The sequence below is a fragment of the Fukomys damarensis genome, unplaced genomic scaffold, assembly GCF_012274545.1.
Source record: "Fukomys damarensis isolate Sample0158 unplaced genomic scaffold, DMR_v1.0_HiC HiC_scaffold_12, whole genome shotgun sequence".
NCBI lineage: Eukaryota > Metazoa > Chordata > Mammalia > Rodentia > Bathyergidae > Fukomys > Fukomys damarensis.
In genome coordinates, this window is record NW_022900924.1 from 32,777,219 (window position 1) to 32,790,578 (window position 13,360).

General features: G+C 37.8%; 1 protein-coding gene across 5 annotated transcripts in view; it reads right to left on the bottom strand.

The window, feature by feature from the left end:
- Positions 1-13,360, bottom strand: part of Pld1 (phospholipase D1) — a 202,076-nt gene that overhangs the window by 52,226 nt on the left and 136,490 nt on the right. For all 5 annotated transcript variants that reach the window (XM_010632405.3, XM_019208708.2, XM_033762519.1 and 2 more), the window contains one exon: positions 6,799-6,909. In XM_010632405.3, the coding sequence (XP_010630707.1) occupies positions 6,799-6,909 (111 nt within the window). The remainder of the gene's footprint in view (positions 1-6,798; positions 6,910-13,360) is intronic.

The following is a 13,360-nucleotide window of genomic DNA, read 5'->3' on the forward strand; positions in this document are numbered from 1 at the left end:
TTTCCTTAGAGTAAGGAAAATGTGTCAAGTAAAAGCTACACTGATTTTTTTTTTAAAGGTTCACACAGCAGACATGTTCTGACCACTGAAATCACACCAGAAAAGTTAGTGACACAGAATGAAAAAGCCTCACTTGACCTGGGTCTCATGCATGTTTAAATCATTGATCAATTATTGCATCCTAGTCAAGTAGAAGGCCAGGTTATTATTATTATAAGTTGAGAACTTCTAAGTTACATTCTTAGACTGCTAAAAACATTCTAAAATTAGTTTTTTTTTTTTTTCAGATTCACACATTGTGTAAATGCTTATGATGAAAACTTCTAATACTGGCATATATCCCATGCTAAGTTTGCTTTTCAGCCAGGTAGATGGCAGAGGCCTGGTCTACTACTTTCCTTTCTTTCTCTGTTATATCTTTATGTCTGCTTTAACTTTGTCTCCTTTGTTTGGGTCTCAGATAATCCCTGAACTTCTATTTTAAGTAGTTTCAAAACCTTTTTGTAAGTATGCTGCATATAGAAGTAAAATGGAAAAAAGAAATATATTTTTTCTAAGCACTTCTATAAAACTGTAAAAACGCTTTTAAATTGATACTAAAAAACCATCTATGACACTACAATAATGGTATAAAACTTTGTTGCTGCATAAAAGAATTAAAACTCAGAGATAAATATCATAAATACTATGTGTTGAAATAGATCACAGATTGTTACATACGTAATTTCTAAAAACAATCACCTGAAAGTAGTATTTGCTAATCATCTCAAGGTGCAAAGATCTATAAGCAATAACTCAAAATACAAGTATCATCCTTTTGCAGCATTATCATTACACAAGCCTTTTCACTTATGTAAATAAATCTGCAAAATACCTCCAGAACACAAACTTATAGGAAGAGGTTGTGCAGAAACTCCTTCAGATGCCTTTGGGCATTGAAAAACTGAAATCTCAGTGGCAATGAAACCAGGCTGTTTCCCCAACCCCAAATTCACAATATAAAGAAGCTTTATATGCCTCAGCATATAAAGCACAGACTGACCACATATCACGTCTTTTACTCCTGTCTTTTGCAGATGTAAAGTGTATGTTGATCACCTAACCTGGCCAGAGGAGTCTCTGTTAGGTCTACGCCTATGGCCAGGTGTATGTAGTTGGCATGCTTGACCTTATTTAATGCTGTGCTCATATTGATAAGAAAGGTTGATACTAACACTAGTGAAAAGAGATAAGGCAAAATTACTCTGGATAATAGGTGAGTCAGCCTTAACATCTTACTTTATTATCGTATAACTGTTAAAGTTAATAACACTAATAATATCACTAAATACTAGACTTTATGCCCAATCCACTAATGTCCTGTATCTACTGCAAGCTCCCATCCAGGATATCACATTGCATTTAGCTTGCTAATACTTTCATTTAGCTTTCTTTTTCTTCAGGCCTGAGGAATAAAGCTCCAATTCTTTGCTGTCTGCCTTTAATGAACTGTCTCTGCATTGGGGGTTGCAGGGTAAAAGAGGATTCCAAGGGAAGGAGATATGGCCAGAATAGTTTTTCCCAGCTAATCCATTTCCCCATAAACATTTGTTTTATTGGATTTGAAAGAAGAACTAGAATAAAGAAGGGAGATATGCTGTGACTTATTTTTTCCACTACTGTGACTTTTTTATTTCCTCTGGGTTTTCCAAGTATTCTGAGCTATTTTTATATCCACTTGAAGTGCAATTAAAGTTCCCAAACTAAACTTTAAAAAATGTTCTCAGATTTTCTCATATACTCTGCACACAAACTCTAGGATCAGGGAAAAAAAAAAAACACTTTATAACAAAATGTGGTCCACACAGGATTGAAGAAGGTGACTCACCAATAGGGCACAACATTGGGTTTCAAAAACCTATCTCATACTTTTCTACTGTAAATTTGTACTTTAGCATAACAGTATCCAGCTGTTCATCTCAGTAGCTGCTCCTGGGACATACAGGAAGCAATCTTTGTGTTTATTCACTTGGTACAGTGAACAGCAAGATGTGTGCATCTGTACAAAAGTATCAAAGTGAGATTTTTACCTGCATAATGCTCACTCTAACAGTTCTTCCTGAGAATCACTGTGGCAGGGGGAATACACATCACACCATTCTGTCGTGTAAACATGTACTTTACCATAATGGAATATGGCTGTGGCTCACAGTATCTGGGTCTGGGGACAGCAGGAAGCCCATCTCTCTGCATTCACCCACTTGACAAATGAATGGCAAGGTGTATACAGGAGCTCCAAAGTAGCAACGCATGTGTACTTAGGACTTTTTTTTAAGTTTTCTTTTGATTTTTCTGGTAGAAGAAGCTCAATTCAGTAAAATGGCATGTGAAAAATCAGATTTGTAAGTTTTGCAGGTCAAAAATGAATCATCAGGTGACTTGTGCACAGATGATGACATTGGCCATGGGAGTCAAAGTTCCCATGACAGTGAAATGGAGTCAGAATTGGTTATACAGACACAGGAAATGAATACTTCCCTGATTCTGATGATGAAGAAAATAGCAATGATAGTACATATTTGACTAGTCAAAATGGTGCAAAATGGCCATGCAATCAAATGGAACAATCCAATGCTAGAACCATGACTGAAAATTTAGGGAGAATCTTGGAAGGGGTGAAACCTTTTGGACAGAATGCCAGCGCTACCATGCAATGTTGGAAATTGTTAAAGACAAAATGCCACAGATGTTGTGAAATGCACAAATGATGAAATACAAGTAAAATGTTCTGTATGCGCCAATAGCCATACTCAAAAATGTTTATTATGACATTTCACTTGCTGAACTGAAAGCATTCATAGGTCTACTGTACTTAGCAGGACTTTCTCGTGATAATCACATTAATGTAAAAGGCTTATGGATGTGAAAGACTTATAGGTGTGGGCTTGAGATTTGTACAAGAACAATGACACTGAGATTCAGTTTCTTTCAAATTCACTCACCAAGAAAGAAAAATAACATAATTTGGTTGCTATACATTCATTATTTGAGAATTTTGCTTCAAAAGATCAAGCAATTTATACAACCTCTGAAAATATAACTACTGGTGAAAAGCTTGCAGAATTTCATGGTCACTGTAGCTTTAGTAGTATATTAGGGTGGTGTGGCACTTACAATTGAACAAAGGGAAAGGAAGGGAGCAGAATAGATGCTGCTGATGAGCTATGCAGGACTACAATGTCATTCAAAATACAGAGCATTGGCCAATGGTTGTGCTTTACAGGATCCTAAATGTGTGCGACATAGTTTGATAGTTTACAAATAAAATAATAGTGCAAAATATCACAGAGATGTTTTCTTAGAGGATTGGGAGTGGAACTTATAAAAGATCATTTACAAGAGAGGAAGAACAAAATGTTTCCACCCAGAGAACTACGCAAAAAAATTGTGGAGCACGCTGGTGAGCTAATAGGTGAACAAGCAAGTGCAACATCACAAAGACCTGTTATGAGAACAAGAAAGTGAAAAAGATGTTAAGTGTGCCCTACAAAAGAGGACAAAAAAAGAAAAGTTACGTGCTATCAGGGTAAGTGATACTTGTGCTTGGAACATGCAGTTGTCATGTGTGAAGACTGCCTTGGGTGTGACAGTTAAAGGAAAGATTATTTCTGTGGTAGACTTGTTTGTATTTATATTGATGTTCACATAGGTTTTAATTGCTGATGTTATCTTTTAGGTTTTGTAAGCAAGTACACAGCTGATGTGAAAATGTTGAGGTCTATTCTAAGCACTCATTGCATATTTGATGTTTTATTTTATTGATATCCTATTTTCCTGATAAGTGCACCTTGAACAGTAGAGCAAGAAACTCCTGACAAAAGAGGACAACAAATGAAAAGAATGGCCTGCCACACAAGAAAATAAAGCTAAGTACGTGTGCTGTCAGTGTGCAAAGATTATGTTGTACAGTTCTATTGGTATTTTGATTGCAGTTCATATAGGAATTCATTTATGATTTTATCTTTTAGGTTTTGTAAGCATTTACAGAGCTGATGTGAAAATGTTGATCTTTATTTCTAAACAGACAATACATATTAAGAATTTAACAATACATATTGAGAATTTATGTTCTTGTTAACTATACATTATATAATATAATAAGAACCTCCTGACAAAACAGCAAGACCAGTAAGATGTCAAGTATGTCCTACAAAGAGGCCAGGAAAGCAAAACACATGTGCAGTCAGTGTAAATGATACATATGTATGGAACATGCTATTGTCATGTGTGAAGACTGCCTTAGGTGTGCTAAGTGATGTAAAGATTTTTTTGATGTAGAATTCTATTGGTATTTTCATTGTAGTTCATTTAGAAATTTATTTTTGTTGTTATTTTTTAGATTTGGTATACCACAAAAAGGTAGACATTGAAAATTTTGATGCTTTCTTATAAACATTAAATATTAAAAAGTCAAACCTTTAAAAAAATTATCCTGTTAAGTATTCATTATTTAACATAATAAAACTCATAACATTGAAATTAATAATCAATAGAAATATTCTAAAGATAAATTTGGGTATTATGCACCCACAATAATGCACTTCTAACAAAAAATTTTCCATGCACTCTCCTTTACTCCAAGTATCCCAAACCAGTGACATCCAGTGGTCTCTACTTCAGCAATTTACCCCACTGTGTGCACTGTTCTGAAATAGCACAACTCACATTTAAACTCTCCCATCCAAGTCAAATCAACACTCTCCCACCCAAGCTATATCAAAATCAGAGCCAAAATCAAATCATGTTGGGGTACTTGTGGTGAATAATATTATAGTCAGTTGATACTTTTTAATAGCAAAGATTTAGAAGACTCCCATTACAGTCTTGAGTTAATGACAATGCAGAGCCAATTGGGGTATGTCATAGAAGTAAAAACTCAATTGAAATGAATCAGCAGTTCTCCAGCACTCATTCATTATTTCAACGTATACTTCTTGTTTGTTACACACTTAAAAATATGGCAGGTGAAGAGTATATCCCATAGAACTTGAGAAAACAATCCAAAAATTCGTTTGGTACCAAAAGAGATCTAGAATAGCAAAAGCCATCCTAGGCAACGGAGACATGGCAGGGGGTATCACAATCCCCAACTTGAAACTGTACCACAAGGCCACTGTGATTAAACAGAGCATGATAATAGCAACGAAACAGACCCAAGGATCATTGGGATACATTAGAAGATGCAGAAACAACCCCAGATATACTCAGCTACCTCATCCTTGACAAAGGAAACAACCATCGACCCTGGAGGAAAGACAGCCCTTTAATAAATGGTGTTGAAAATACTGGCTAACTTTGCCAAAGTTATAACTAGATCCCCATCATTCACCAGGCAGTAAACTAAAATCCAAGTGGTTTAAGGATCTAAATATCAAAACGAAAACACTGAACTTACTGGAAAATAAGCTAGGTAGGGCCGGGGATTTAGCTCAGTGGTTCCACTGCCTGCCTTGCAAGCGCAAGGACCCGAATTCAATCCCGGGTACCAAAAAATAAAATAAAATAAAATAAATAAACTAGGTAGAACTCTCAAAGACATTGGTATAAGAAAAGACCTTATGAAAAAATCCTCAGAAGCATGGGAACTTGCACAAAGAAGCAACAACTGGGATCTCATTACATTAAAAAGTTTTTTCAGTGCAAGAGAAATTACCAACAGAGCTAAGACAACCTACAATGTGGGAAAAATTTTTACCACTTGCTCCTCCGACAAAGGACTACTATCTAGAATACATAAAGAACTAAAAAAAAATCAGACCCCCAAGCACATAAAGACCCAATTCGAAAATGGGCATCTGAAATGACATTTCTCAGACAAACAAGTAAAAGCAGCAAATAAATGTATGAAAAAATTTTCAGTGTCACTGGTCATTCGAGAGATGGAGATGAAAACATCACTGAGATTCCACCTCACCCCACAAAGAATGGCTGCTATCAAGAAATCAACCAATAACAAATGCTGGTGGGGTTGTGGGGAGAAAGGAACCCTTCTCCATTGTTGGTGGGAGTGCAGACTGGTGCAACCACTGTGGAAATCAATTTGGAGATACCTCAAAGAACCAGGACTAGAGGTCCCATTTGACCCAGCTATCCCTCTGCTGGGCATCTTTCCAAAAGAATTAAAAGAATCATACCCCAGTGATATATGCACACCCATATTTATAGCAGCACAGTTTGTAATAGCTGAAACTTGGAAACAACCTAAATGCCCATCAACTGGAGACTGGATAAAGAAGATGTGGTTTTCTATAAAGTGGACTACTCCTCAGCCATAAAGAATGAGAAACTACAGACAATTATAGCTAAATGGATGCACATTGAGGCTATACTCTTAAATGAAATAAGTAGGACATATATAGAATGGTTTCTCTGTTGTGACAAACTAAAAGTGCAAATAAGGTTCAAATGGTATCATTGATAGTGTGAAATAGAAAGAAAATGGATAAATGGAAAGTGGGAAGGGGAGGGGAAAGTAAATAAGGGGAAAAGGAAAAATATTAAAAGAGGAAAAAATGGAAACAAAGTCTGTAAATATGGTGAAGGGAGGGCAGGGATATGGGGAAAAAATAAGAACTAAGATATATCATGTAGAGGCATAGGATCCCAAAGATAAATGTGACTGTATTGTTTGCTTTAAATGTACCAATTAAGTTAATAGAAAAAAATACAGCAGGTCTTGAATTGGGAACTCTACAGTCTCTGTGTGAGATTTATGGAAAGTAAGTAAGTTCCCTAAAAATTTACATGAGCGGTACTTACTTCAATATAAATATAGTGCTTGCTGTTCTCTATCACATAGACGTAAGCACTGTGGATAGATTCTTCATGGTACTTTATACCAGCAGACCAATCAGCAGCAGAACGGAGCAACTGGAAGGCAGCAATGATGAGCAGACATCACTAGATACATTTTTGCAATGAAGTCACTCTCATTTTTCTTTTAAGAAACTGAATGATTCTAGCAATTTAATTGTTATATGTGGGCTAAGTGGAAACAGTGAGAGGGCACTGCTAGTGGGGAAAAGGTGAGACGGGAGCTGTTTCTTGTTACACAGTCTATAAGGAAGGTGCTGGAAAGCACATACTAAATATACCTTCTTCCACCCAGCATTGTTTTTATTCGAAATTGGAAACTGAAACTTGTGTTTCTACAAAGAGTATTTCTGAAGTACTGCTTCTGGCTGCTACAAGTTAGGTAATCATTTGTACTCTTCATATGACGCTCCCACAATTGCACAGAATCATATGACGGTCCCACAATTGCACAGAAGGGACTGTTATTTTGGTGCATTTATTAATAGCACCCATCAAAAGTGTCCTGATTTGAGCCATGTGGTATGGTCGTCCAACCTATGACTCAATAATTGATTATTCCTTTTCCCCAAATTTAGATGATAATCAAATTACATATTCAGCTATGTAATCTGGATTCTGCCTTTAATTAACTATCTGATCATAGGCGTGTTACATTAACTCTAAATTTTCCTCTGGGTGATTATAATAGAAACCCAAGAGTAGGTAAGAAAAATTGAAGCTCAGATTAGTGAACTAACTCATGTTATCATAGGAGCTTGAGGTTGCCTCTTACCATTCCATATCTTTAACCTCCATGCTATACTGTCTGTTTTTACCATTTTACCACATCTGTGTATCGTATCATCAATTTAGAGTTGACCTCCTCATCTCAAATAAAACAGATCACAATGAGGCTCATAACCACTTCCCCTAAACAGTGTCCCAACTCAAATACCCTGTTGTCCAGAGGCATGTCATCATCCTATCAGTCCTTAAAGTTAGTGTGACTTTAGGGGTCTCTTTGGCAAGCCTCTCTCCAGTGTCCATATCAAATCACACATCTGGTTCTATTTACTCTTTGGATCATTTATCAGATTCACCCCTTTCTTTCTTTTTCTCAGTACCCCTGATCTAATGCAGGACCTTGTGCTTGTGAGGCAGGCGCAGTGCCACTGAGCTAAACCCCAGCCCAACGCCCTTCTTATCACTCACTAGGTCTCTCTGTTCCAAGACTCACCTGCTCCCATTTGGACAGCAAGAGCTTCTAGTTCAGATACCTCTCTACAGCCTAAAAACATTACTGCTGAGCAGGGTTGCCTACGTTCAAAGCCTATCATACTGACTGTTGAACTGTTAAACACGTTTCTTTTTCTGTTTTTTTCCATCATATTTCTGTTCTATAAAATAGAGTATCGACTTTGTCTTTTTTCTTTGGTACCGGGGATCAAACTGGGGACCTTGTGTTTGAGAGGCAGAAAGCAGAACCACTGAGCTAAATCCCCGGCAAGAGTATTTACTTTGTATTGTAGAAGATGAAGTGAAGTGCGTAGCCGGAGATCTAGCAGCTGATAAGCAGGTGATATGATAAGCAATAGCCTTGGTGGCAGAGCACATCAGAGATGTGGCAGAGTACATTGTGGTTGTGCACATCAGGGTAGACTAGAAGACATCGAAGGCTCCTTGTGGCTTTCTCAACACTGAGCAACCAAAGATCGTCTTTTTCTTCTCTACCATTCCTTAGCATTGCGGCATGATATTAGTGAATAGCAAGTCCTCAATAAGTACTTAATTGACATTTCTTAAACAACACCAGATCACTATCACAATACACTTTGGATTTCTGATTTGAAATGAATGTTGAAACTCATGAGGTCAACTGAAGGTAAAAGTAAAAGGAACAGTCCCTTGCTTATTAGAAACATTCAAAGTAATTCAATACATGATCAATTTTATGTTTGTTACACATAAAAAGTCTGATCAAACTGTTACTCTAATAACTTTTAGAAATTGCATCTATAAGGCTACTGACATGCAAAACTAGTACTTGCACTTCAGTGGTTCTAGAAAGAGGATTCCAGGAGTGGTTTGATAGGGCTGGTATTTAGATGTCCCCCAAAACCTCATGAAGTTACAGATGGGCCTTTTTGGAGGTGTCTGGCCTAGAGTGTGTGCTATCAAGATTAAGGATGTGAAGCTGGGTTTAAGTGTGTGATGCGAGTATTAAGGAAGACCTACCCTGGGTGTGGGTGACACCATCCAAAAGATGGGTACCGTGGAAGGGATTAAAAAGGAAAGGGAGGCTGCTTCTGCTGCTGTTGCTTGTTGGGAGATGCCTTCTGCCTACCCTGCTTTGCAATGGACTATTTTTCCTCTGTCATGCCATCCTGCCTTGGAGCCAACCAACTATGGACTGAGAGCTCTACAAACTGTGAGCCAAAATAAACCTCTCCTCCTCTAACTTTGGGGGCTGGATATTTTGTCTCGGCAATGAGAAAAGTAAGACACAGTTCAAAATCAGTGACTGGGCCATCCTCTATAATGTTTACCCAGTACATTATAATTACTACAAAATATCTCCCTTCTAGCCATTTTCGTTCATGTTATCAGATAAATATGTGCAATGAAATTGGAAAATTTACCCTTGAACATGAATAGTTCACAGATATTCACAGATGAATAGTTCACAAATATCACAAAAGAAAGCTCATAAAGAAAACAAGTTTAAAAAGATCCAGGGGGGGGAGGGGGAAGATAGAGAGTGAGAAGAAATCTTGATTTTTTACACCATTCTCAAAGAACTGCATTACTATTCATCAGGTAGAAATAACAAAGTTTGAACAGACTTTCAATGGTCTGTCTGTACTCTTGAACTGCGGAATTCTGAAGTTATGTAAAAATTAACTTCATTGCAAGATCTAGGAAATTTTTTGTCAGTATTCCAATAAGTCAAAGACAATTGGATTGACTTCTTTGTTTTTTTCTTTTTGGTACCGCGGACTGAACTCAGAACCTTGCACTTGCAAGGCAAGAGGCAGCATCACTAAGCTAAATCCCCAGCTTTGTTTTTTTTAATTGAAGATTACTCTTTTTCTTTTTTCTTCACTGACTTGACCAACTTATCTTGTGTTTCTGCTTTAAACCAGTGTAACTGAGACAAGCCTCAGACTCCTCCCTCCACATGAATAAATGCGGCTTATCATTGTTCCATATGTACTGGGACTCAAATATAACCCACACTTTTCAAACCTCAAGGGAATACATAGTTTTAAAGTTATAAAAATGGCGTGTTTCTGATTTTATGGTGTAGTCTCAGTTTTAACCAGGACCAGTCATTTTCTTTTGTACTCCATCCAAGTTTTTACTTAAAATATAGCCTTCTTTTTAACCATAAGTCCTAATCTCCTTACATAGGATGGACCCAAGTTAAATATATAGGCTAATTAACAGAAATTTCTTCTTGAAGGAAACTTTCAGAAGTTTCTTAGATTTTTTCCTCAGTTTCTTTCCTTTCTCTTACCACACTGCTTTTATTCCCTATAAATTCAGAAAATATCTTAGTTCCTTTCTGTTACCCTAAGCTTCCAAGTCCATATGAAAAAAGACTGTTTAGGACAAAAGTACTTTTTCTCTATGTCCCTCAAGCACAGGCTGGCATCTGTGTAGCAGCTCCCAAGTGATATGAGTTGAGGAGACAAGGAAGGGCTTTATTCTTTCCACATGCTAGAAGTAAACAGCAGGGAAACGACCAAGAAACTGACCCATAGAATGTAGCTCATCCTATCAAGCTTGTTCTTTTAACCACTTTTTTAAAAAGTTGAGTATCAGCCACTTGTGTCACAGTGCACAATTATTCACTTTCGGTAATTCTCTGTCTGAATCAGAAGAAGTTAATCTTACGGCTGAAGGAAAGAAAGTAAAGATAGTTTTTGGAAAAAGAGACTTAAGAGAAATCCTAGGGAAAAAAAAATATCTAGTTGGGGGCTGTTGGGAGCTGGGAAGATAGGTAGGCAACAGGAGATATCAGAAGGCAAAGTTGACATGAAACTGTCTTTCTCAAACCTTAGTGGTTACAACAATGCTAGGTCCTACTGGACACAACCATCACCTTTAACAGACAGATTCCTCAGGTGCTGAAACCAGAGTGCTTAGAATGGAGTCTCATCCCTACCACTTACACTCATGTTAACCCCTCAAGGCTTCAGCTTCCTCATCGGTAAAAATAAGTGTGGGGGGATGGAAGAATGGTTTATAAGCTAATGAAAATAAATTAGAGAAGCCACAAAAAGCTTGGCACGGTGCTAGACACAAAGTAAAAGCTCCCTGTTCCACATCAGCTTCTGCCAGCCAGGACCCAGATTAACACTCACAAATCTGTTGCTGAGTGAAGACCTGGTTCATAAGAAGAAAAAGCTCTCACAGTAAGAGCCACTGTGGAAAGGAGAGCAGTGGTTTCCTTTCATCTCTCCTATCTACCTTACTCTCTCATATCAATCTACACTGTAAAGCACACTGGTGTCCTTTCATACAGATCCTCTGGAGTGTCATTTGGATGTTTTCCCCAGGGTGGGAACAAAATCTTTCAGGAGTGTAATTCAGATGCCCTTTACTTGCCTGTAAATTTTCTTGTCCTCTTTTTTCTTTTCTTTCTTGCCTTCCTCTCTCCCTTTCATATAAACAGCATGGAAGACATGAGTCCAACGGAATTATTTTTCTCAACAGGTAGGTATTCTTACAGCAATTGTCTAAGGGAGCCTGGGATGTAGCTCAGTGGTGCAGTGTCTGCCTGGCAAGCACGAGGCCCTGAGTTCGATTCCTGGTACAAAAAAATTGTCTAAGGGATGATCCTTCCATAAGCTGCACAATTTAATAAAAAGGATTGTTTTCATGTATGGAGTCTACATTGATGCTACATAGCATTAGCCATTTTCTTCTCCCTTATCCCTATAGAGGCTTCAGTTGAAAATTTTACATTAAAAGTTCATATCTCAGATCAGTTACAACCTCTGAAGAGTTGAAGCTGTGTCAAATGCTAGGTAATGCATCTGAAATGGCAACAGGAGCATTCAGGAACCTAGTTTTTTCTTACTAGAGAAAAAATACATTCTTTATACACCCCATGCATAAGCAGTCTCAGAATTGCCTCTCTCACTTCCTCCCGTAGCCAGGCCTGTCCCTGTTATGTCTCCTCTGAGTGCTCTTGGCAGGCTTCCGAAAATGCCCAGCACTAAGGGCAGTGCAAGGTTATTTTTAAAGTGTTGGTGAAATCTGCTAAAGTCAGCTCTTGGGTCTGGATGACTTTTTCAGAAAAGGTGATCTGTGTTGGTGGGGACAAGCACTCTTTCTGACAGACACAGTCCCCCTCTCCCTCACTGACTGTCCCACCCTCTGTGGAAGGGTGTGCTGAGTGCTTTCATAGTCAAAGGTTAAATAATTGGGTCCCTTCTGCAGGTGAAAGGATGACATGAATTTTATCTACTATTTACTTTACTGTGTTAAGTGTTCTTTTTCTTCATTTCAATAAATATATGGTCTAAGGATTTTTATCCAGAACTAGCCTTCCAAGAGAAATGTCATCTCCTTTGCTGCAAACTTCTGAAACACTAGGGGAAGTTGAACAGAGCCAATACTGATAGAACACAAACTGCTATACTCCACTAAGTGCTTTGTAGGCATTAGTTTATTTACTCATCACTACCCATTATTCAAGCTGTTGGAGTAGACACTGAAACTACCCCTGCTTTACAGGTGAGGGAAATATACACAAAAGGAAGTCATTTTCCCAGGGCTTCATGCTAGCTAATATGTAGGAGCTGGAATTCTAACACACTCTAACTAGAGCCTACCTGTTAATTCATACATCCTATTGCTTCTTTACACTCAAGCTCTAAATTCTATTATGGAACAATCATGTTTATAAAACAATAGACTGAAAGATTAATTGCATTAAACTTTTCAACTGAATGCCTAACAATAATTTGATTGTGATCATAAGACCACATGGAAAGACCACAAGAAAATGGAAGTGTTGAAAATGTCATGATAAACCATTTAAAAATTAAGTACCCTACACATAAGGAGGGGCCTATCTCCTTACCCCTCCTGGATTCTTTGGAAAACTAGAGGTTGGCCTAGGCTGCTGTTCCCACCTTCTAGGTGTGTTGTAACACACCTTGTCTGTGACAAGATAAATGTTTAGAGCCAGTGAATAAGGAAGAAAGTGAAGCAACACTGTGGTCAGCTGTTGCCACAAAAGGAGAAACACAGCAGGGTACAGTTTTGTTTTGAAGTTTCTGGTCCTCTCAGACTTTCCTATCTCCAAAAATGTGTACTTCCTGGTGTGGCCTGCGGAGGTAAGGAGTTCAAACCCTACTCAGGCCATATTCTGAAACGGAACGTGGCTTCTGAAAGTGAGCAGATCATTCTGTGTCGTGGCCTTCCCTCCAATCCGTCTGTAAGCCTATTTCGCTTTAGGGACTTGGGTGGTAAAAAAAAAAAAAAAAAAAAAAAAAAAAAAAAAAAAAAAAAA